General features: G+C 34.4%; 6 protein-coding genes across 6 annotated transcripts; 2 read left to right on the plus strand and 4 right to left on the minus strand.

The window, feature by feature from the left end:
* Positions 1-281: 281 nt before the first annotated feature.
* Positions 282-1,350, plus strand: RO3G_08185 (uncharacterized protein; the record flags this gene model as incomplete). The annotated part of the gene is made up of 2 exons (XM_067662775.1): positions 282-461; positions 520-1,350. 2 exons carry the CDS (start codon positions 282-284, stop codon positions 1,348-1,350), a joined length of 1,011 nt encoding a protein of 336 aa, XP_067518876.1.
* Positions 1,351-3,966: 2,616 nt separating this feature from the next.
* Positions 3,967-4,083, minus strand: RO3G_08186 (uncharacterized protein; the record flags this gene model as incomplete). Its single annotated transcript, XM_067662776.1, has 1 exon — positions 3,967-4,083. One exon carries the CDS (start codon positions 4,081-4,083, stop codon positions 3,967-3,969), a length of 117 nt encoding a protein of 38 aa, XP_067518877.1.
* Positions 4,084-7,686: 3,603 nt separating this feature from the next.
* On the minus strand, positions 7,687-12,865 carry RO3G_08187 (uncharacterized protein; the record flags this gene model as incomplete). Its single annotated transcript, XM_067662777.1, has 5 exons — positions 7,687-7,801; positions 7,858-8,189; positions 8,242-12,349; positions 12,522-12,620; positions 12,681-12,865. The coding sequence occupies 5 exons, from the start codon at positions 12,863-12,865 to the stop codon at positions 7,687-7,689; spliced, it is 4,839 nt and encodes a 1,612-aa protein (XP_067518878.1).
* Positions 12,866-16,367: 3,502 nt separating this feature from the next.
* On the plus strand, positions 16,368-19,409 carry RO3G_08188 (uncharacterized protein; the record flags this gene model as incomplete). Its single annotated transcript, XM_067662778.1, has 16 exons — positions 16,368-16,482; positions 16,542-16,636; positions 16,786-16,809; positions 16,969-17,083; positions 17,143-17,312; positions 17,362-17,469; positions 17,520-17,917; positions 17,974-18,022; positions 18,095-18,144; positions 18,200-18,219; positions 18,282-18,343; positions 18,391-18,514; positions 18,565-18,630; positions 18,686-18,726; positions 18,871-19,079; positions 19,133-19,409. The coding sequence occupies 16 exons, from the start codon at positions 16,368-16,370 to the stop codon at positions 19,407-19,409; spliced, it is 1,923 nt and encodes a 640-aa protein (XP_067518879.1).
* Positions 19,410-19,858: 449 nt separating this feature from the next.
* On the minus strand, positions 19,859-20,408 carry RO3G_08189 (uncharacterized protein; the record flags this gene model as incomplete). The annotated part of the gene is made up of 3 exons (XM_067662779.1): positions 19,859-19,983; positions 20,113-20,140; positions 20,241-20,408. 3 exons carry the CDS (start codon positions 20,406-20,408, stop codon positions 19,859-19,861), a joined length of 321 nt encoding a protein of 106 aa, XP_067518880.1.
* Positions 20,409-20,725: 317 nt separating this feature from the next.
* RO3G_08190 (40S ribosomal protein eS10) lies at positions 20,726-21,388 on the minus strand (the record flags this gene model as incomplete). The annotated part of the gene is made up of 5 exons (XM_067662780.1): positions 20,726-20,742; positions 20,802-20,906; positions 20,960-21,040; positions 21,102-21,284; positions 21,337-21,388. The coding sequence occupies 5 exons, from the start codon at positions 21,386-21,388 to the stop codon at positions 20,726-20,728; spliced, it is 438 nt and encodes a 145-aa protein (XP_067518881.1).
* Between the last annotated feature and the right edge of the window lie 2,639 nt (positions 21,389-24,027).

Below are 24,027 nucleotides of genomic sequence, written 5' to 3' on the forward strand. Positions count from 1 at the left end.
CATATAGTTTCCTGAAGCTTTTGAAGCCTAAAGGGAATCCAAATTCTTATGTCTATGGGCCTACAATTCCGAGCAAAAAGTCCACGATCAAAGAAGTTGGAACTCCATTGCAGACCTTGCTGATGATTCAAGCATCTTATGAGGCACTGCAAGATCACGATCCATTACAGAGACCATTCTTAATTACCAGGTCGGCGACACCCTACTCAAACCAGCTAGTGACTCAGACTTGGAGTGGCGATAATACGACTTGCTGGAATACAGTAAAGTACAATATACCAATGGGATTAGGTGCAAGCTTGTGTGGTATGCCTGCTGGATACGGTCACGATGTAGGAGGGTTTGCAGGTCCTCATCCTGACCCAGAAATGCTAGTGCGCTGGGTTCAACAAGGCATATTCTGGCCCAGATTTTGCGTACATTCGTGGAACACAGATGATATAATTACAGAGCTGTGGATGGTATACTTTAACTATGATATATTATAGGCGATTTAAATCTTAGCTTTGTTTAAAATAGTTTCCTGATATGCTGCCTATAATACGATCTTCCTTGCAATTTCGCTACCGAATGATTCCATATTTATACACGCTATATGTGCATTATGTTTATTATCGATCACAGCCACTGATAAGACCTTTGTTGTATGATCATCAGCATGATGTTAACACGTATGAGCAGCAATTTGAATTTATGCTGGGGCCATCCTTGTTGGTGGCTCCTGTTTATCAGCCAGGAGAGAACTCTCGGCGACTCTATCTACCATCTAATTCTGCTTGGTATCATTATCAAACAGGCAAATATTACAAGACGACTGAAGATGCTGGGCAGTGGATAGAAGTACCAGCGGAATTGAAAGATGAGGCAGCACCTATTTTTGTCAAGGAAGGATCACTGATATGCTTTGGAAAAGCAATGATGAACGTCCATGAATCCCCAGATGATGATCGTCGTGTTCAAATATTTCCTGAGCGCTTTGATGGTATGGCCACTGCTGATAGAGAATACACCAGAAAGACTCTTGTGTTGTATGAAGATGATGGAGATACTCTGTATCATGAAACAGGAAATGCATATGCTGAAATCCATGTATGGATGGAGGAAAGCGAGACGGAAATTCATGTAGGATTGGAAATAGTTAAAGATGGGTACTTTCCTTATTATAATACTGTTTGGGTCACTTGTCCCATTGCAAGTGAAACGAGAAAGTTGATTTTTGAAGTACCGGATGAAGAATCAAACTTGGTTGAAAAGCAGCCAAGCAGAAAGCTTCCTCGATTTGTAGATGATAAAGACAATTGTGTTTACTTTGGACTAAAGCTGCGAAACAACATAAACATGCCAAAATAAAATACTCGGAATAATTTTTTACGTTTAATTATCCTGCTACTTTAAATCCAATCAAGTAAAGTAGCTTTAAATATGTAGTATATGGTAGCCTTATGCATCATTAAATTATGTTTCCATGCTATTATCTACTACTTCTTACTAACCACATCATTTACTGTAAATCCTTATTTACTTTGAATGATTAAGGAGTTGTGACTAAAACGTTTTTCAAGCATCACCATGCCCAAGCTTGAGATTAACACGTTTTCTTTTTAGTATCAAAGGAATACTTTCCATGCTAATATATTTTAAATGACAACATCTCTCTCCTTTGCATTCTATGGAATGCATTTGCCAACGTCTGAACAAAGAGCAAAAGAGGATATCCTTCTTTCAATATCATATTTTGAACATTTACTCCTTTGATAATCTTTAATTGTAATAATACCATCCCTCCTTAGCAAATGTATTCTATACGACTTTATACTAAATCACAATGCTTTCTTTTTATAGCAATTGATGAATAAAAGATTTTATTAAACGTCATGAATGATACATAGTTGCCTGTATCTATCACAATTTGATATCAAATGGAAAGAATTATTCAACTTGCCCATAAAAATATGCTTTTGATTGATATGTTACGATAAATGCATGTAAAAAGAATCTCGAGTATAAATTAGATTTTATTTGATTCATTTATGAGTTCAAGGAGAAAGTGAAAGAAAGAGGATCTCATGCATTCACTATAAATAGCAAGCTACCTACTTGAAAAGAAAAGATAGACTATTTCAACATCATTTGTACTAAGATGATCTATTTTTCCTTTTACAATAGCAGTTGCAAAGAAGCGATAACCCAATTAGAGCTGGTAAAAGCTTATTCTACTTGACAGCTTATTTTAGGTAATGCTATTGTTACGCAGCATGATTAATATAAAAGTTTCAGGGGGAAATTGACTGTCCCCCTTTTTTTCCACAAACTCTATTTCTTATTAGTGTAGCCATGTTTCAATGATTTGGACAATGGATCAATTAAATAATCTTAATATGAAGAATGTTCTGGAATACCTGTTGAAGGGGACGATCAAGTGTGTTTCATTTACTGGTGTACTAAAATATATTTTCCTTTAAATATGTATCCACTATGAGCTTTATGAGCACTACAACTTCTATTTGATGTAATACAAAGGAGTTTTTTTTTTGCACGAGGAACACCTGTTCATTCTTTCAAGGTATCAATCACCCTACCTCTAATTCTTGGCTCATGGTTTGCTTTGCACACATGTCATCTTAGGGAATAATCTTATTCTAGATGTTTGAAGACTAACAAAGCCAAAATATGAGTATGTCTGTTTTTTTAAAAAAAAAGAAACTAGTTCAAATGGAGTACTACCTTTCAAAACGTATTTCACGATGCTTTTCCTAATGTCAGAGTTTGAGTATGCCAAGAGTATTGACAAGAGAACGGTAGAATGAAAAGCATGGAGCTTGTAAGCCAACATATTGCCTGGTAATTCTTTAGTGATATTAGTCACTTGTTTCATTTCATTTGTTTTATAACCATACCTTACGATATATTTACTTTTCAAGCATAATACTGTTGCTATACGCGCCTTTTTTTTTTAAAAAAAAACCCCCCCCAAAAAACAAATAAAAGTTGACAAGTCTATTTCCTTGTGAGAATAAAAGCAAAAAGACAAGAACACTTTAAAATATTTTAATCAGTTAAAATATATTTATAGAGTATATATGGCGTAATGGGCTGTATTGATAAAATACATACTTGCTCATTTCCTTTTCCTGTAGATACTTCTTTTAGATTAACAATTTTGGGCAAAAGTCTTCAGTAAATGGTTTACTTTGTTGAATTTATCATTCTATCTTGAGCTTACAACACCTTTTTATATCATCAAGGCACAAAGTAGAACATGCACACTTTTTAGACAAGGAATGAATTCGACTCTTGGCTTTTAATCATATTATTGCATAAAAGATTTTTTATTTTTTTCAAAAGATGGATCGTACAAAGTAAAAGTCATTGCATTTTATTTTTATAAAGTCTGAAATTAAAAATACTATTAGTTTTAAATATTAAGGGGCAACCAATTCATATATTGTTTTATAAAATAATCGTGATATTAATAGGTTGAAAAAGAAAAAGAAGGAGGGGGGGGGAAGATGAAAGGAAATAGGAATATTAAAAAAAAAGGTAAAGATCAATTGCATATATTATATTTGGCAGCATAATTATAAGATCGAGATATTTAATTGTAACAGTTTTAAACTTGTCTTGGGCATATTTATATATATTTTATGTTGTAGTTGTTTAAGTACAATAAAGATTGTTCAATAAGAATCATCTAGAGTTTTCATTGGTGGTTTCTACTCTTGATCAAATCAGGAAGTAGGCGATGTGTATCAGTTTGAATAAAACTAGACCCTGTAATATAAGATGATCCGTGAACATACGAAACTGTAGGGAGAGGTGGGGGTAATATTCTTTGAAATGACGAATTGTGCTGAGGAGACGGAGAGGAAGGAGAGGCTGGCATGAATTCAGCAGGTCGAGTTGAACTGGGTGAACCAGAGGACAAGAGGTTTTGCATGGACATGATACTGACTTTGCTACTCTTTACTAATCTTTGATCTCCACAATCATCTTTATTTTTGGCACAGGTCTCCAAGTGACGTGGCGAACGACAATAGTAATCATGGTAATATTCCTTGTGATGGACAGTACTTTGATTTCCATATTGTATATTTTGTTCATATGTTTCGTATTGTTCTGCTTCTCTCTGACGTTTGCTAATAAAATTTGTAAATTATTAAACTGTGACATGATTTTATTTTTTTTACTTTGAATCTCACATTGATAAATTGTTTGCTATCCTTGATTCTTTTCTAATCCGTATCCGAACGCCTTGCTCCGAAAATAAACGTGTGAGTTCTGTAGATTCTGTTTAGAGAAAGGTCAATATGATTGAGTTCTATTAAACCGTGGTTTCATATCACACAATTTACCTGACATTCCTGGGAAACCTATTTTTTTTTAAAAAAAAAAAGAGAGTTAGAAGTGCTTTGAATATAAAACGGTACTTTACTTTTTGGAGAATAGACTTGAAAGACATTAGATATCACAGCGCTCTTCCTTTCGATCTCTAACCTAGATAAAGAACGAATGATGTTATTTTATGTTACGAATGACAATTGATTACCCTTTTATTTGAAACAATGTAAACTTGAGTCTAAAGATGCCCTCGAGTCGAATACTGATATCTGAAAATATGAAAAATGCGCCTTCTTTAAAATATAAAAAGATAATACTTGTAATTTATAAGTAGGTATATAAACTACTTGCTTCAATTCTAGTTACCTCTATTTTCAGTATCTCTAAGTTTATGCAACGATTGAGCAACAGATCCAGCAGTAGCTTTATGGCCATTCACAGTATGAATATCATTGTGATTAGTTGGATCGATCAATGTAGCAAGTAGAAAGAAATTGGAACTATTCCAGTATTTGCTATTCAAAGTCAATTACAATTTAACAGGTTTGTCTTATTCAGCTTACTTGAAATTGATAGAATCATTTTGATGTAACTGAACAATTGGAGGTGGATCCAGAGGACGACGATCGACTGATAATAATAGGAGATTAGATATTATATCATGTATTGAATTGTATAAAAACCTTTATCCTTGAAACTACAAAGCCTGGCCTTTTGTGGTTGTTGTCGAACGGTCAATGAGTATTCTGCTTGATGAATACTTGTCAGATCTGAATTGAAAATCATAGGGTGTAATGGCCTTCTTTCTTGTTTTTGTGAGTGTTCTGTGCAAGCGCTGTTAAGTCCTGAATGCATATCTTTATACATGAATCTATTGACTACAAACGAATGATATTTTTATTGCATAAAAAAGAAAAAGAAAATGAGAGCGAGAAAAAGAAGTTTAAAAAGACAAAAAAAAAAAAAAAAAAAAAAAAAGTTAAGGAAATTAAATGAGATGATGGTAGGTAAAGTAGTTTTAAAAAGACAAAGTAACATCAGCAAATATAAGAATACTATTTTTAAAGGATTACAGCGAGGCAAATGTACAGATCTTCTCAAATGTAAGGACTATTACACATCAACTTATCACATGCCTCCTCCTACATATAAACCTAATGCCCCTTCCCTCGAAAGCATTCTAATAATTAGGATCCCCTGCCTTTTGCCTTTCTTATTTTCCCCTTCTTTAACTAATCAATCGAACATAACGGCTGTTATTCCCTTTGCATGATGTATTAATATAAATTTTAATTAAAAATTGCAACATACAAAATAAGCGTGTAGCGTGTCTGCAGAGAGGGAAACATCTTTACACTCTATTTTTTTTTTTTTAAATTTTATTTTCAATCGCTCGATATTATTATCGTTTGTAAAATCATTTTCTTATTTCTTTAATATTGGCTTTAATAAAAATAATATATTCATTTGAAATATAAAGGAGAAGAATAAAAAACTAATTCTAACAGGCGTAAAACAAAAAGAAAGTATGTCTCGCATGGCAGCTATAAGTTTCCTTTATGCGGGCGATAAATGGGCAATTTTCAAAGACAGTATTACACGAGCCATGATGTAAAATGAAATTCAAGGAGAAAAGCATACCATTTTGAAGGGTTTTTTTTTTTTTTTTTTTTTTTTTTTTTTTTTTTTTTTTTGGGAAGCCCCCCCAAAAAAAACATATTCCCTTGATGGAGGTTGGGGGGGAAAAAAGACCAACCAGATAAAATAAAATTTGGGGGGGGGAATTAAAGGTTTATCCTATTGGACCCCCTTATTATTTTCACCCCCAACCCCTCTTTAAACCCTTTATCAATTTTATGAACGTTTACTTTACCACGTTTCTGGCAATTGCCTGTTTTCTTCTCCTTTCACTTTCTGTAAATACAAATGATGTTAAGTTTCAGATGAGTAGTTAAAGATATATTTGGAATAATACAAATAGAATTGCACAAGTTTAATGTAAGTGAAAAGAAAAAGCAAAAAAAAAAAAAAAAAAAAAAAAAAAAAGAATCCAATATGCTATAAAACTATGACTTTACGGATTACATAAAGATTGCCATTAATAAATTTAATCATACGATAGCTTTCATTTTTTTTATGTGTTAATATATACATACAAAGAAATCGATCTTCTCTTTAAAAGTATCCAAGCATAAACTTTGATCTAACTTATTCAAACATAAAAGTGTACATCTCTGCTTCTGATTATGAAATCATAATGCTCATATACAGTAGACCCTAAAAAAAAGCTTGGGATCACGAATGAGTTTGTGCATTTTTGAAGTTTTACTCAATTTATAAAGTGATTCTAAATTTAGGATTTGATACGGTTTAATATTTGATGTGAGATGATATTTGTATTTCTACTATGAATAAAGAGGGGAGAGATGCATAATTGAATGGGATCGGATTGATATTGAATAAACATTCGATTTTGGTAGTACTGGCTGCTTACAGAATTGATTGAATAAAACGCTTGTACAGCTGCAGGCAATCCTAACCAAACAAAATGTGTTTTTATTTGGATTATGTTTAAAGATGAAAACTGCAAACAATAAAGCAAAGATTTGAAATGTCAGACGATACACAAAAAAAATAGATTTTGGAAGTGTCTATGAACATGGATCTGTGTTCACGCACGATAAATCGATGATTTTACAAAATCATCATTCAAAGCACCCCTTTATCGAATAATTTCAAACCAATTTAATAGAATATTCATTGACGATAATAACAGCAAGTCTCTAAGAGAATTCAGAGTTTCATGTGTAATGTGTAAATAAATTGACAATAGCAGCTCGTCTCTTTAGTCAACAGCTGTAAAGGCATAATAATTGAGAATAAGGAGGAAAAGATTCTAAAAAAATCTCCTTGCATTTAAAGTTAGTGTTTGGTAAGATTGAATATAGCAGAGTGGCAAAAATACATTGGAATCTTGACAGTCGAACCCTGCTAAATGCATGACTTTTGGCAGTCAAGGGATATACAGTTCAACCAATGATTGTCATATCTTAATATTCTTCTCGAACTTCAAGCATTTGATCATCTAAATCACAGTGAGCATTGAAAATTAATTGGATTATGAAGCTATTCACGCAAGGGAAATCTGGTAGTGAATCGAGCCACTGATAACTTTTTATCCATCTTAATGAGCTACACTCCATTACACAGTCTGATACCAAGTTTTTATATTTTTCCAATACAATCCAGCAGTTTGAAATGATTTACAATAAAACTTTATTAAAAATATAAAGCATAAGGGTTTAATGTTCATCAATGAAATATTTAAATGCAAAAAAAGAGTCTAAATTAAGCAACAGTCGTAAGGGGTTGCAATACATCAAATGATCCAGTTCCTCCCTCAACAACGCGACCAACAACAATACGTGAAGAGGGTGAGTCAAGAGTATCAAAGTCACCATGCCTAAAAGAGCATTTTTTTTTTAGTAACTGCTTGTATAAACAACATCATAAACTTACAGGGTTGCCTCCGTCAAGAATTTACAAGTGGATTCGAAACTCATCTTAAGGAAAGGTGCTACATTGGAACCAATACCAATACGTGAGAAAGGCTTGTACCCGCCTTCAAAAGTCATGTAATCAGCAATAAGTGTCAAGTGTCGACGATCCACCTTGATACCGTATACTGCAAACACACTAGCAACTTCCTTAATAATAGCATTTCTAGCTGCTTCAACACCATATGTGTTTAATATAGCTGCAATATCATTAGTATCAATGTAGTTGACATCAATAATATCAGAGAATGCCCACATTCCTCTAAGGTTTACACCTTCAGTTTGAAGACGTTTCTATTGAAAATAATTTGTTAAACAATGTTGTTGTATATATGTAAAGACTTACAGAAGTATCATTTTCAGTAGGATTGATATATTCAAAGCATTTAGAGATACCCTTAACTTCATGAACGACTACACGAGCACAAGACTTCTCAATTAAGGATACCATAAGAATCTTCTTGGTGTCAGCAGGGAATTCCATATCAATCTCACAAAAAGCGCCATTGACATCATCAAAGTTAAATTTAGTACAGTATTTACTCTTTTCAACAGCCTGTTTCTCAATTTTTCCTCCTTTAGACGATACTCTCTTGGGCGCTTCATCATCATCATCAGCACCAGCAAGGATAGCTTGTTCAAATTCCGCTTCTTCATCTTCCAAACTCTTTTCATTTTCTTCAGGAATTATATCATCCTCATCAGGTTCGTCGTAACTAGCCTGTGGTTTGTTCTCTGCTGATTTACGAGCAGTCTTAGCATCTATATCATCTGCATCATCAGAGGCATAACCATCTTTACCAGCAGCATCACCAAGATTTTCATCTTCGTTTGTATCTTGTGGTCCATCCAATTTGTGACCTTTACTGATGTCTTCAACCTTCTTAGTATCCTTAATATCTTTACGAATAAGTTCTTCAAGATCTTTCAAGAAAGCAGTAGCCAACACTTCCTTAACACGTTTAGCAGAAACACGATATTCTTCATTGTATTCCTTTTCGTCAAATAGATTGACACGGATAGAGTAAGTCTTGGATCTGCGATAATTGTTTTCTGATGATTTGGCGCTGATTCTTTCCTTCACCATTACATTATCCACTAATTGAGCCAGAGTCAATCGAGAAGCAGATTTACAGAATTGACTGGCCTTCTTGAGTGTTGTTTCGGGACAAAGGGGTAATAACATGGTAGGTGTCTTAATCTTACGAGCAGCAGTCATAATAATTTCACGAAGACGAGGAATACCCAAGGTGACATTAGCAGCACCATAACCGGCAAAGTGGAAAGTATTAAGTGTCATTTGTGTTGAAGGCTCACCTACGGATTGGGCAGCCAAGATACCAACAGCTTCACCAGGTTCAACCAAACTGTGGAGATACTTGAGATTCATCAAGGCTTTGAACTTGTTCTTTGTCAAACCAGCATAACGAGCTGTATTCTTGGAACTTTCGCTACCCTTCTCAAATGGCATGGCATCAGGATTCTTTTCAACATATTCCTTCATGGCAAGAGCAAATCTTTCAGAGACAACACCAAGATGGGTGCCAGGGTTATAGACAGAAAGGGCAGGATCATATTTGCCTGGCTTCTTCAAGGCCTTCTTTGCATATTCTTCACCTTGTTTGATTTCAAGTGAGGCGAGAGCAGCCTTGGGGTGGTATTTTTGAGAAAGAGCCTCAAAGTTGTGAGCAGAGAAACTGAATTGATTGATATGTTTGGCCTTGATAACATCCAATGAATCTTCACCATAATGGAATTGTAAAACAGATCCATCAGAATCACGAACGGTATGATCGTAATGTACACGTAAGCCTTCCAAATGCTTCATCAAACAACGTTGCAAGTAACCAGAACGAGATGTCTTGACAGCAGTATCAATCAAACCTTCACGACCAGCCATACAGTGGAAATAGTATTCTTGAGGACGAATACCCGTCAAGAAACGACCAGTAACAAAACCACCGGCACGAGCACTGGTATCGAATGGACGGAAAGAAGGCAATGAACGACCAGAGACCATAAGAGGTACACGACGACCTTCTAATTCCTGTTGACCAAGCAAACAAGAGATCTGAGTAGCATTGACGTTGGAACCCTTGGCACCAGAGACAGTCATCATTTGCATGTCATTCTTGGGGAATGGACGCACGAGACCATCGGGAAGACACTTTTGAGTGATGGAAGAAGTCAACTTGTTCACCTTGGCCTTCATAGCATTATCGAGACCAGCCAATTTGTTATCATCACGAATGACTTCATTCATACGAAGCTTGAATTCCTTTGCAAGGACTTCAGGGGTAGCAGTTTGGGCTGTTTCGGCTAAACCAAGGAATTCCAAGTGAGCCTCACTGCCAAGCCCAACGCCATTATCAAGCAAGTCTCTACGCCATTTGTCACCGTCCTTGGTCAAGATCAAGTCATCCATACGACAGGTAAAGCCATGAGATTGAATAAATTTGATAAAGAGACGACTCAAAATACTCAAAAGCATACCAGCAGATTCAGGGCCGTAAATTTCGTAGATAGAGTGAACCAAACCAAAGGCAGAGGCACCAAATTGTGACTTGTCCATCACACCGTGCATCAATTCACCGTCCACAATCAAAACCTTTTCTTCATCCTTGGCGTTAGGTCCCCAGAACTTGGCAGCTACCTTGGACTTGGAGGTCATGTTCAATTGTGCCTTACCCCAAGTCAAGTTTTTAATGATGGTAGAAATCACTTGCTTACCAGTCCAAAGAGGTTCAGGCTTGAGGATTGTAGGTGGTAAAGTTCTAATCTTGCCACCACCAGTACCATCAACTTCAGGACGAAGAGAACCATAAAGGAGTTGGTGGTATTCTTCTCTGTTGAAAAAGGTATCACGGGAACTCATCCATACACCAGAATCGACGTTATCTTGAATAAGACCACGAAGAGGATCACCACTGGTAGGAACAAGATATTGATTGTCTGTGTTGGCAATGAGAGCTGCTTCTGCACGAGCAATTTCATTTTGAGGAAAGTGAATGTTCATTTCATCACCATCAAAATCAGCATTATAAGTGTTACAATTAGCATAGTGCATACGAATCGTCTTCTCTCCAGGCAACACACGGGCCTTGTGAGCCATGATGGAAGGCTTGTGAAGTGTAGGTTGACGATTTAACAAGAGCATGTCGCCGTTACGTAAATGACGGAATACCTTCTTGTTAATAGTTTGAGTACGAGTAGGGAAAGGGTTATTTCCGCTTTGAACTGTGTGTGAGCTTTGAGGAGCCAAGAGTGAGTTTGCAAGGGCAATACGGGATTCAATACTAAGGTCACCGAGTACATCAATCGACTGGTCTTCATTCTGAACGTGAGTAGCACCAGGCCATTTGTTGGGACCGTTGATAACAGCCTGTCTCATTTCCTTGATATTATGTGGAGTGACTGGTTCAGGATAGGTAAGCTTTGTAGCAAATACAGGAGGAATACCGATTTCAGATGTTTCAATAAAAGGATCGGGAGAAATAACTGAACGAGCAGCATAGTTGACACGCTTTCCCATCATGTGCTTTCTGAACAAACCTTCCTTCTTTTCCAAAACTTGACGAATACCAGCAGGCAAGTTTTGTCCTTGTGCAACTTGTGTGGGGTTCTTTGTGGAGTCAATGAATGAATTTACTGCGTGTTGAAGATTGATAATAGAATCTACAAATCGATTACGAGTGATTTCCAACTTCTTTTTATCAACAGGTTCTTCTTGGGAGGCAGCTTGCAGTTCCTCAGAAAAGTCACGAACAAGATGGCTGCCTTTGAGAATAGCAGATAAAAGCTCGTTTTGTGGGGATTCAAATGTCTTTTCTCCCATAACAGAAGGAGGACGGAAGCGAGTGGGTGCAACGGCCAAAACTTCAATGAAGAACATGTGGTAAGTAGCTTTCTTGATAAAAGAAGGTACTCTGGGATCGCGAGCACCAAAAAGCAATGTGGTGATTTCTCCTTCCTTTTCAAATAGTGCTTGAACATCCTTACGAACATCATAAGGTGTCAAGAAGCGCTGTCCATTGGCAAATCCCTTAAGTTCGCCAAAGCTACCAGTGCTTTCTTTCATGCGATCCATCACAGCCTGATCCTTTTTGTTGAGGGCAAGTTGAAAGAGCTTAGCAGCACCATCACGACGAACAGGAGGTGAAATGCCGTGACAGTTACCACACTTTTTAGAGTGAATACAGTGCTTCATAAAGTTCCTCATCACATTCTTTCTGACATCATTGATCACAGTCACCTTATAATCCTTTGCTGCGTATTTACGAGCTTCTTCATCGGCTAAGGCATCTTTCATAAAGTTATCCACATAATCAATATACTCCTCAGCTGTAGATAAAGAGAGTGAGCTTTCCTCCATTCTATCTTCCAAAGTCTCGTCCTCCTTTGCTTCATTAGCCTTTTTAAAGTCAAGAACAATTTCGTCCAGTGATTGAGCTTGACTGATCAAACCGTGTTGTAATAAAGTCAACTGCGCTGTGTATTTTTTCATCTACAAAAAAATTTCTTATTTAGTACTCCCTCCGTTATGCTGACATATTTCATATGTACCAAAGCACGAGAAAATACGGAATTTGGTGACAATAAACACATTTCGATCTAAGGAGTGCATACAAATTATCAAAAAACATTGGGTTGTAGGCTGGAATAGGAATTTCAATATGACCAAAGTGTCCAGGACAGTTGAAATGATCTTGAGAACAGGTAGCACAACTATTTACATTATGTTAGCTTTTTTTAGAGATGTTGACTATAGTTATTGTTGTTGTTTACATTTGTGTCTTTTGGAAAGGACCAAGTGAAGGGTCATACAAACCACCTTTTGTTGGATGTCCTAAAGCATCGAAAAGAACAGGGTTGACGATCTGCTTGACAGATATCTTTCTTATTTCATTAGGCTCATAGAAAGAAAAGGAAACATAGTCGACCTCAGTACCAACGGGAACTGATATATTCATGTTTAAAGTCGTTGAGGTCTTGACAGAAAACCAAAGTGTTATAACAAAAACTACATGCTTTTTTTAAAAAAAATGAAAAGCCACACAAATCATTTTATAGACTACTTTTCATTTTTTTTAATGGCCTTTATGCTTAAAGTTAAATAATTTTAATAAGCGCGCAATAACTTCTTACACTTTCATAGCCCAAGCTAGATGATAAAAGTGTGAACAGGAAGTCAGAAATCCCTTTAGTTTCAAAGGAGGAAAAAAATAAAGAATTAAGTATGTATAATGATGAAAAGGGTTATGTAAGGAATAAATTTGAGTTCTTCAATAGCCAGTCTAAGAGTTGCCTTCCATGAAAGGTAGTTGAAAGATAACTAATTATAATAACAAAGTGACCATGTTCGGAAAGGATAAGGTAAATAGCGGGTTAACTGATAAATCAAAGAGAAAATCTTGAGAGGTGTGTAGGTTATGAGCAAGTAACAAATCTAGAAGAATGACCAGGGAGTCTTCAATGGTAATGATATTTGCAGTCAGTTATGCATATTGAGATAGTGAAGGGTCAAGATACTTGAGATAAGGTTTTGGTTCGTCAAGATCTATCCAACCAAGACCCCAGCTAATTTACCTATTGTGTTCCATTTAAGATATTTATAGCTAAATAGATAATTTTTAAAATACATAAACACATCTACGTTTATAATATATATTTTTACATACTGTAACAAGTTTTTGCTTTGTACTGAGCTTTATATATTTGTCGCAAGCATAGTACTTTTTAACATGAATAAGGCTATCACATCTTTTACAATTTTTCCTATCTATTATACATCAAGTGCAAGTTTGATTTCTTAAATAGAATAAATCCAATGTATAATTATGAATGCATTACTATTTCTGATTTTATCATCTGGTTTCTGGTATTGGTTTGATAATTTAATTATAACTTATTTAAGAAACGTTGAAAGCTGTCAAAACAGAAAGAACTAGAGAGTAAAAAAAAAATAGAAAAGCCTTTTTTTATTGATAATTTGGTACGTGTTTGATTGCTTATACTAACAAAAGAAAGGAAAAAAATGTGATTACATTTAGTATTTTTTTTTTCGACCAAATGATCAATGCAAATATTAGGCCATAATGCCTTTTTCTTGGACGTGAACATTTTACTAAATATAAGGCCTCTGAATTTATGTAAACAATGTATCCAATTATTAAAACAGCACAGTGTTTTCAAAGATGACATATGTTATGACAATTACTCTGAATCGCTACCATTCTTTTTTATGCATAAAAAATACGTATAGGACCTATCAATAATAACCTCATGCTTTAGACTAGCATTAACAAATTAATGTTTATAGAAGGACAAGTAGAAGTAAGAAAGGATTTGCTTTTATCCATTTCTAATAAACCTGTTTTAACGTTTTCGCTTTTTCATCATCTTCATACTAAGAGAAGATTTATACTGTCGAATCTTAAACTAGATGAACATTCCCTTATTCTCCTATAGAGCAATTCTGGTCGATTGCTAAAAACAAAGTTAAATGCAGCGAGTTCAACAACAAAAGGGCTTGAAGTCTAGGATTTTTGATGCTTGTGATGACGTTCCCATTCGCCATCTTAAGCCTTTTATTCAGCATTCTGTGGATTACTTTGAAAATTGTCTCAACAAAGCTCATATTTAACAATGTATATCTTTAATAATAAACTCTTCCTCTTAAGCATAAGTATTTCCTTTTGCTTAAAAAACTGCTAATTGAAAAAGCCGTGGTTCAGGTAAGTGAAAAACAGTGAACTGGAAAACTAAATCCCGCTAATTGGTCAAGGTTAAAACCACAAGTTAGTACATGAAAAGTCGCGAAAACGAAATAAAAAACCACTAAATGGTACTAGGAACACTGTACTAGTTTAAGAGTTTTTTTTGGAGTAATCTCACACGACATGAAGGGAATTATTAAGGTAAACACAACACTTGTGGTTTTTAAAAAAGCTTAAAAGCATTTTTCAGGAAGATGCAATTACTTTATTTCAACTCTTTGATACTTTTGTAATGAAAAACTAGAGGCTACCTTGCACATTTGTAGTCAAGTAGAGATACGATTTACCAAAATTTACAATTGCTTGAATAACCCATCACTCCAAAATGTTACAAAAGCCTATGTCTACATTGACGATGGCCATCAAGTACATCCGGCTGAAGGAAAGAAAGTTCGAAAGGCGTGAAAATACAATAATAGTAACATCTCTTGAAGATAATACAAATATAAAAGATGTCAATAAAAAGCACAGTACTTAACATGCTCAGACATACTCAACAAAGAGGAGCACAACAATGAAAGACTTATATTCGTGCGCAGATACTTCAAAGATTGTAAACCAAGACGAGGCATTTGGAAGGGATGCTACGATAAGAGCATTGAAAAAGGATTTTTTGGAGGAATATCCAATACAAGCAGTTTAAAAACAATGTACTACAACAAACGTGGAAATTTTAAATAAATATATTTTTATTAAAATAGGATTTATGATATACACCTGTATACTATAGTACATGCTAGTTTATATAAATGCTTTTACTGTTTTCATTTAATAAAATAGTAACTTTGAATTTCGTTTCATTTGCGAAAAGTCTCTGTAATATAATAAATCAGTTCCTTCAAGTGATATCTACTATGAAAGATAAAGCTGTCATCTTGTTACTTTAATATATGAAAATAATGCATTTAATAATTATAGTTTTTTGTTTAAAGAGCTGATCAATTCGAATTATGAATTATTTGACTAAATTATTGTCTCAAAATGCACGACTGTAGCTGGTTTTGCTATTCTTGAATAGGAATAAAAAGTCTAACTTTAAACACAACAGGTCTTAGCTCATTAACATCAATAAAATAAATGTTAAAGCTCTCAACCATCACATGAAGAAAGGAATTTGCCAGTCCATATAAATTCAAATATGGTACTCTATTCAATTACCTTTCTTTTCCATTTATAAATACGAATATTTCATGAATAAAACAAGGAATATTATCAATCTGAGTAACTTGTATTCAGATTCCGGATGTCAATGCAATTTCAAAATAAATTGATTGAAATAATGCTAGCCAATAAAAAGCATGTAATTTTAATTTTTACGGCACTTCTTTTAGTTATCAGGTGCAAAATGGCTGGGCACAGACATACCTCTTCTGTAGAGATTGAAGAAGAGTTAGCACAAATCAGACGCTATGAAGATTTTACTACTACTGGTTTATAGCTGAAAGATTGAATCAAATAATGCACAGACTAACCACAAAATCTAGATTGGGTAAAGGATGCCATTTTAGAAAGATACCGCCAATCTTCAGTGAAGAACTCTATTACCAATGATAATTCATGGCGTTCCTGGTGGAACTTAACCTTTGAAACAACTGAATCTTGGTTTGTGGTTTTCCTAGTTGGTAATAATTGATATAAAAAAAAATTGATAAAATGCTAAATTTCATGTTTGCGCGTAGGAGCTGCTATTGGACTCATGTCTGCTCTGATCACGATTGTTACTGATTGGTTATCAGATATTAAGTTGGGATATTGTTCAAATGCTTGGTGGTTAAATCAAAAGTTTTGTTGTTGGGAAATTGAGAATTCAGGTAAAAAAGAAAAAAGGGAAAAAAGGAAGATCAAGAACACTATTTTAATCATTCAACAGACGGAAGTTGTGCTGACTGGACAGATTGGGGTGAATTTATGAATTTGGGACCCAATGTGTATGTTATTAAATGGATATCTTATGTGTTATGGGCAGTAAAGTATATAGACTATATTACAATAAACAAAGGATTAATAGCACACACACTTACAGACATCATTTGCTACAACATGTGCTTACCTTGTCAAAACATTTGCCCCTTATGCTGCAGGCTCGGGTATATCTGAAATTAAATGTATTATAGGTACACAGACAGACAGATAGACACGTACAAAAAAAAAAGCATAAGATTGACTATAGAATAGCTGGATTCGTCATGAAAGGGTTTTTGGGTGGATGGACACTTGTGATAAAAAGTATTGGTTTGGTAATTACAAGTAATGGAGTGTATTTATAAAGGATGCACTTTATAACCTATTTTTCATAGTCCATGTCTGTCGCATCCAATTTATCATTAGGGAAGGAGGGACCATCAGTTCATATGGCTTGTTGTGTTGGAAACGTTATTTCCCGATGTTTTAAAAAATTCAGGACAAGCAAAGGTAACGCTGTTACATGTATAAAAAAAGTTCGACTTCCTTATATATATTTTGACATGTAGCTGAAATGAGAGAAATATTGACAGCTTCTAGTGCGGCTGGTGTAGCAGTCGCCTTTGGTTCACCCATCGGTGGTGTACTATTTGCATTGGAAGAAATGAGCAACACTTTTCCTAATAGAACAATGTGGAAAAGCTTTTTTTGTGCTATGATTGCTACAATTGTGCTACAGGTTAGAATCACAAAAAATAGATTAATGCCTATTTACACATTACTGCTAGGCAATGAATCCTTTTAGAACTGGTAAATTAGTCATGTTTCAAGTTAGCTACGACCGTGATTGGCATTTCTTTGAATATCTTTTCGTAGTCATCATTGGTCTCTTTGGTGTAAGTGACATAGTTTCAAATTTGAGCATCTTTTAATTAAAAAAATGTAGGGTTTGTATGGAACGCTCGTTATTAAATATAATTTGTTGGTTGCCAAATTTCGAAAGAATGTTTTGAAAGATTTTCCGATAATGGAGGCTGCGATATTAGCATTTGCTACTGCTTTGATTGCTTATCCTAACGTGTTTTTGCGTATTGATATGACAGAAATCATGGGTATTTTATTTAGAGAATGCGAAGGTGCTGGATCAGAGAATTATTATGGACTCTGTGAGACAAAGGAAGCTGGTCGCATGGTGATATTGCTATTTGTTGCTACGCTTCTTCGTTGTTTTGGCACTATTATAACGTATGGTGCAAAAGTGCCTTGTGGTATTTTCGTACCTTCTATGGCTATTGGTGCAACTTTTGGAAGAATGGTGGGCTTGCTTGTGAAATTATGGCATGAGTAAATCAATTGTATTGCTATTGTAGATTTTTCATTTCTAACATTCATTGCGATAGAAATAACCCTGACTTGTTTTTATTTTCATCATGTCGTCCAGATATGCCTGTAAGTAATAAAAATAAAAAAAATAAAAATAGTAAAAAATATAATAAAGCAAAAACTGATTCCTTTGTTTAGTGTATCACCCCTGGAACTTATGCTTTTCTTGGAGCTGCTGCTGCATTAGGGTAAATAATGAAGCGTGATAACAAAATACAATATTAATCAATACAATTTCTATAGTGGCGTTATGCACATCACAGGTAAAGCTCTATTATTTTTACAAGACACACATAGATTTACGTTATTCTTTTATAAAAAAAAGTGTCTGTTGTAGTCATTATGTTTGAATTGACAGGCCAAATTACTTACATTTTGCCTACGATGGTAAGTTAAATCCTTTTATTTGCCGTATTAAGTCTAAATACACACAGATTGCACTTATGGTGACTCGCGCTGTAAACGATTGGTTTAAATCGGGAGGAATTGCTGATCGTTACATTCGGTTAAATGGCTATCCCATTTTGGATGGTGATGAGCAGGTGTTTGGAGTGCCTGGTATAGACTAACATATACAGTATTACTCAATCTAACATTATCTATCATAGTTTCACACGTTATGCAAACGAATATGACAGTGATGACAGCTGCTGATATGACGTTTATGGATATTGGTAAATTAAAATAATAACTTTAAGAGAATAGAAGGTTTCTTACATTATTTTATAGAAACAATACTGAAAACTACTGACTTTCAAGGGTTCCCAGTAGTAGAGGATCTAAAGTCAATGATACTAATTGGATACATAGGGCGTTCTGAACTTCAGTACTTAATAGGCAAGTGTGTCTTTTCTGCTTTTCTTTTTTTTTTTATATAACAATATATTCTAGAAAAAGCAAAAGTGAACAAAAAGGCCCACAATGAGACAATATGTCGATTTACGCCCGACACAAATGAAGAACCGGAAATCTTAACTAACTTTGAATCAGATGACGAAGAAGACTATCATTTAAGAGGCTCTTCAGAGGTCATGGACTTTGGAATGTATATGGACCAAACACCTATCACAGTTCATCCTAAACTTTATCTGGAAACGGTGATGGATATGTTTAAGCAATTAGGGTACATATACCTATATAGTATAATGAAATGTTGTTGACAAAATATAATGATAGGCCAAGAGTTGTGCTATTGGAAGAGCGAGGAAGACTGAAAGGATTGGTTACAGTAAAGGACGTATTAAAATATATTGCGCATACAGAAAGTATGGAATCATCTATTCCAAATGGGCCATCCAGTAGAGAATGTTCCAAGTTATTTGATAGACTTTCCTTATGGGTCAACAATCGATCACTTCATCATCGTCACCGTCGTCAGCAATCTTATACTCAATTACAAAACAGAAGCTCATTAGATATAGAAGAATCTCATGAACTCAGTAGACAATCATAAAGCATTCCAAGTAAAATAAAATAAAACATTTACTATAATACACAATGTCAGTCAATTATAAAAATAAGCGATATCATAATTTATGGCTTTTTTTGATAAAGTACTCTTATATTTTAATGATTAAAGTTCTATTTACACATGTTTAAAAGGGAAAACATTTTATAATTCTTCTGCTTCAATAACAAGACCACAACTTGAGCATTTCTGCATTGATTGTCCTTCCTTATTTTGTATCACTGAATCAAATAAATGTTTATGCGGTCCTTCTTGACGCTGTCTCTCTCTGCTTGTGGTCAATGTCCTTCGTCTTAAGTCTGCCAGTTTTTCTTTAAACTTTTTCTCCTTTTTTGCCTTCTTTTGTGCTTCTCTTCTTTCGTATTCCGCATCTAAACCCTCTGGTCCGTTCCACTTTTTAAAAGCATATGCTTCAACCTATAACAATTAAGTCGCTATGAAAAGCATTTTTTCTTTATAGTTACCATTTCACGAACATAAAGCATCATGTCATTCCAAGTTGACTTGTGAGGGTTTGGCTTAGACCAATGTGGAAGTAATTCTGTATCTTTAAGTTCAGCTAATAATAATGTGTAAGTGTTTTGATATACACATTCATTTAATCAACAAACTTACGATCTGTTAGTAAATAGTCCTATGCATTACGTTAGGCAAAAATATCAATTATGTACTGCATCTTTATTTTTACCTCCTTTGCCTCTGTTTTCGTTATCAAACTGTATTTTTCTGGAAATTTTTCTTTGCAAATGGAACAAAGATTCAGGTGAAACACATTAAAAAACACAGAGTCCAAATCTATTGTACCGCATTCTTTACATTTCGGAGTCTCTGAAGAATCAAAAGAAGCTGAGGCAGAACAGTGAGCTCATTTTCTAAATCAAATTTTATGTGCTTACGATAATAAGGTTCGGGTACATAGCGGTTTTTCTTCTCTTCTTTAATTTTGTCTTCTTCTACAATAAATCCACCTTTTGAATCTATCATTTTGCTCAAGTCATATTCATAGTAGGATTTAATCCAACGTGCCCTTTTCAAAGGCTTCTCCTCTTTTTTTTCTTCTAACTCCCTTGCTTGTCTTTTTGCTTTTAGTTTTTCCAAAGCTCTTGCTTTATTTGCTTCTATTCTTTGCAATTGCTCTTCAGTTAAAGTAGATAATTCTGGCATAATTTATAGGAAAAATAAAAAGGAAAGAAAAGGTAAAAAAAATTACTACGCATTAAATGTGGCTTTTGAAGCATGCATGAATACAAAAAAAGCTGAATCCTTTTTGATTTTTTATTGTCTATGCAAAAAAAAGCAACTTATTCGCGGTTACGGCCTATACAAATGATTCTGTTAGTAAAAGCTACTTTCCAACACCCTTTTTCTTTCATTTACCAAGACCACCACGGAATTCAGGCTTGAAGTCACCAGAAGCACCTTCCTTACGTCTGTAGTTATCACGATCACCACGGGGTGCACGACCTTCACGATCACCACCGACTGTTAAAAGAAATAAGTATATTCTTTTCTTTTTGCTAGACCAGTAAACTTACAGTTACGACGAGGAGCAGCAGAGGCAGGACGAGCAGTCTTTTTTAAAGTAGCAGGGACAATTTCTTGAGGCAAGTGGAGGTCTAACGTTGCAAATTAGCTTTCATCTTATTTTTACCTTGTCCAACCATAATAAATACCTACATTCACGGAGATAGTCGATACCCTCATCAGTGAGGGTGTAGTAGTACCATTGCCAAGAGAATTGAGTCTTAACCAAACCCTTAGAAGTCAAGGATTGCATAATCTTGATGACTTCAAGGTTAGGAACTTCAAGTTCAGTGTGCTTGGGAGCATTATAGTCCTTGGGAGCACAGAGGGCACCATCTATCATGTGTGTATTAATCATTCCGCACATATTCACAGTGTTCTTTATTACCCTTGAAAAGAGCTTCGTAAATGACTTTTCTGTTCTGCTTACTGACAAGCATTGTGCTATACTCTATAATGTGGAATTGGATATAATTTTGTTAGTGAAGTCCGAATTAAAAAGTTGACAAGAGAATAGAGTTTATATGTTGCAAATTTTAGTCTTTCATCTTTTTTGAAGAGCTGTTATTTCATCCATTTATCCATCCGTATCCATTTTCTCTTGTCAACTTTAGTATAATCTAGTCTGTTTATCAACTTACAATATGATAATAAAAGAGGGAGCTTGCTAGTGTTCCACTTCTTTACCATCAGATATGCCCAACTTCCTTGACTTCCTGTGTCGCTTTTAGTAGTTAAAACTCAGTGTCCGGCACATTCACTTTCCGAATGGTCACATGATTGTTCTATGTTAATGATGTATATCATGCTTCCTGAAAGCAAAACAGGTGCGAATGTTCATTAATAAGCCAAAGACATAACTTCTTGTTTAGAATGATATCTACTATGCCGAGACACGGGCAGATTAGATTATTTTTGACTTAAACTTAGAAAATAAGTACAGAATGAATCTCTAGTACTTTTATGTTTATCGTAAAATTCAAAAGACAAAGTTTTTTCTTGCTTAACGTAATGAGTAAGCTTGATAAGATAGAGCTTTTAAGCCAATGGTTGGTTATACATCAATGGGCATGGTGATATATAAATTTGTTAATAGAGCACACGAAACAAATGCTAAAAAAGGAAAGGGTGTTTCCCAGCTAATGATTTAAGCTGCTCCTAAGTTTGTGGATTTATCTTAGGTTTCCAAAATTTAATTCGGTAACTTAAAAACTACCTCAAATATAAACCAAATGATTTAGTGTGTTAGTTTGTCGCAGCATCCTGTTTGTTAAATAGCTGGTATTTTCTGATAGATTTAATTTTATAAGCATTTTGCCTAACCTTCCCATAAGTCTTCACTTAATTGTGAGGAAATCAGTTACATGTGAAAAGTATGTCATGACACAAAATTAAACACGGTTTAGCGTAACACGAATCCTGCTCATATTTGGCTTTTTTTTTTTTTTTTAAAAAAAAAGCAAATTCCACTTAGCATCTATGAAGACAATAATCATCACATAACAAAAACATAGAGAATCAATTTATTATACAAGAAATGGTATTTTATTTGAAAGTAAAAGAACAATTTCGGATTAAAATAGTCATAAACAAGTGAAGTTACGTACTATATACATTGGAGTTGATTACAAACACGACAAAAAAGCAATGATAAAATTTTAGAGAAGTCGTCTAAAATAAAGAGAAGGTTGATATTAGAAAGTAAAAAGCATGAGTGAATTGAATTTAAGGAGTTGCAAGCTGATATGTTGTATTTTGAATGAATTATCTTGGCATCACGCTGTGTGCGTGCATTTTTCTTTTCCATGCCATAATTTAGCTAATGCAACTACATTGAGAATCCATACAAAAACCAATTAAATCCGAAGACATATCTTGACAAAGAGCATCGCATGATTCGTGATCATCATCCTCGCATTTTCCAATCTCTGTCTTTTCTGTACAATAGCATTTATTGAAGATACAGGATCCTCTTCCTTGTATCATTTCCTGACAAGCAAAGGCACAATCGGATGAATCTCCTTGAACCTGGCAAAGATCGTAATCTCCGAGATTTAATGCTTTTGCTGATGTTGTTTGAACAAACCACAGGGAGATTGTAACGAATAATAGATATGTAATGTTGAACTTAATTATCATTGTCTTTAAAAAATTGCAAGTTAAAAATACAAGAAAGAAGGCAAAATGATTAGACTCACCTGCTTTTTAAATATCTGAACACGCTTTTCCTAAACACGGGATTCAATAACAGATAAAGCTTGGCTTGTCTCACAATCAATGTTTTAAATTTTCTTATTAAATTATCTAATATGAGATTTCTCAAAAATGCATTGACAAAATGAAAGGAAGATCCTTGATTCACACATAAAACTACCTCAATGTATTCTTTTTCTTTTTTTCATTCAGACATTAAGCTTTCCCTTCTAAGGAAGCTATATCTAGCATTAGTGTATTTGTTAAATTTGTATAATGAATATTCAATAAGTACTTTTAATGGTTTGGTTTACACAACTTTATAATTTTTTTTCTAATAAATAAACTTGAAAAAAAAAAAAAAAAAAAAAAAAAACAGCAGCAAGCTTAAAGCCAAAGCTATCTATCAGCTTTCTTGTCAGAAAAGAGAATATTTAGCAATAACTATTTGTGTTTTACCTTAGTTACAGTTCTTTTTATTCTGATGTGTTATAAGTCAAATTAAAATACCATGACTTTGAGAAGCATTTCAACCTGATAATGATGTACCAGATATAATTTAAAGTGATTTGATGGATATTATCGTGTTTGCGGACTATAAAAGGTGATTTGAGGTGGTTACTGAAAAAGGATGCTAAAAACATTGCTGTCATTTTTTTTTTATTGCAATAATAGAACTTTCTGAAATTATCAACAAAAACGAGGAGATTGTCCTTTTTTTGGCAAAATTGGAAAATAAGGAAAAGTGTTACGATCTCAAAAAAATAGTTTATTGGTTGAATAAAAGATTTGCATTCACCTGGAATTAAAAAAAGGAATAAATGAAGTCGTCCGTTTACTATCTTGACTATAACTTCAATTGCAAGTATGGCTGATTTAATCCCCG

The sequence above is a fragment of the Rhizopus delemar genome, genomic scaffold (genome assembly GCF_000149305.1).
Source record: "Rhizopus delemar RA 99-880 supercont3.6 genomic scaffold, whole genome shotgun sequence".
NCBI lineage: Eukaryota > Fungi > Mucoromycota > Mucoromycetes > Mucorales > Rhizopodaceae > Rhizopus > Rhizopus delemar.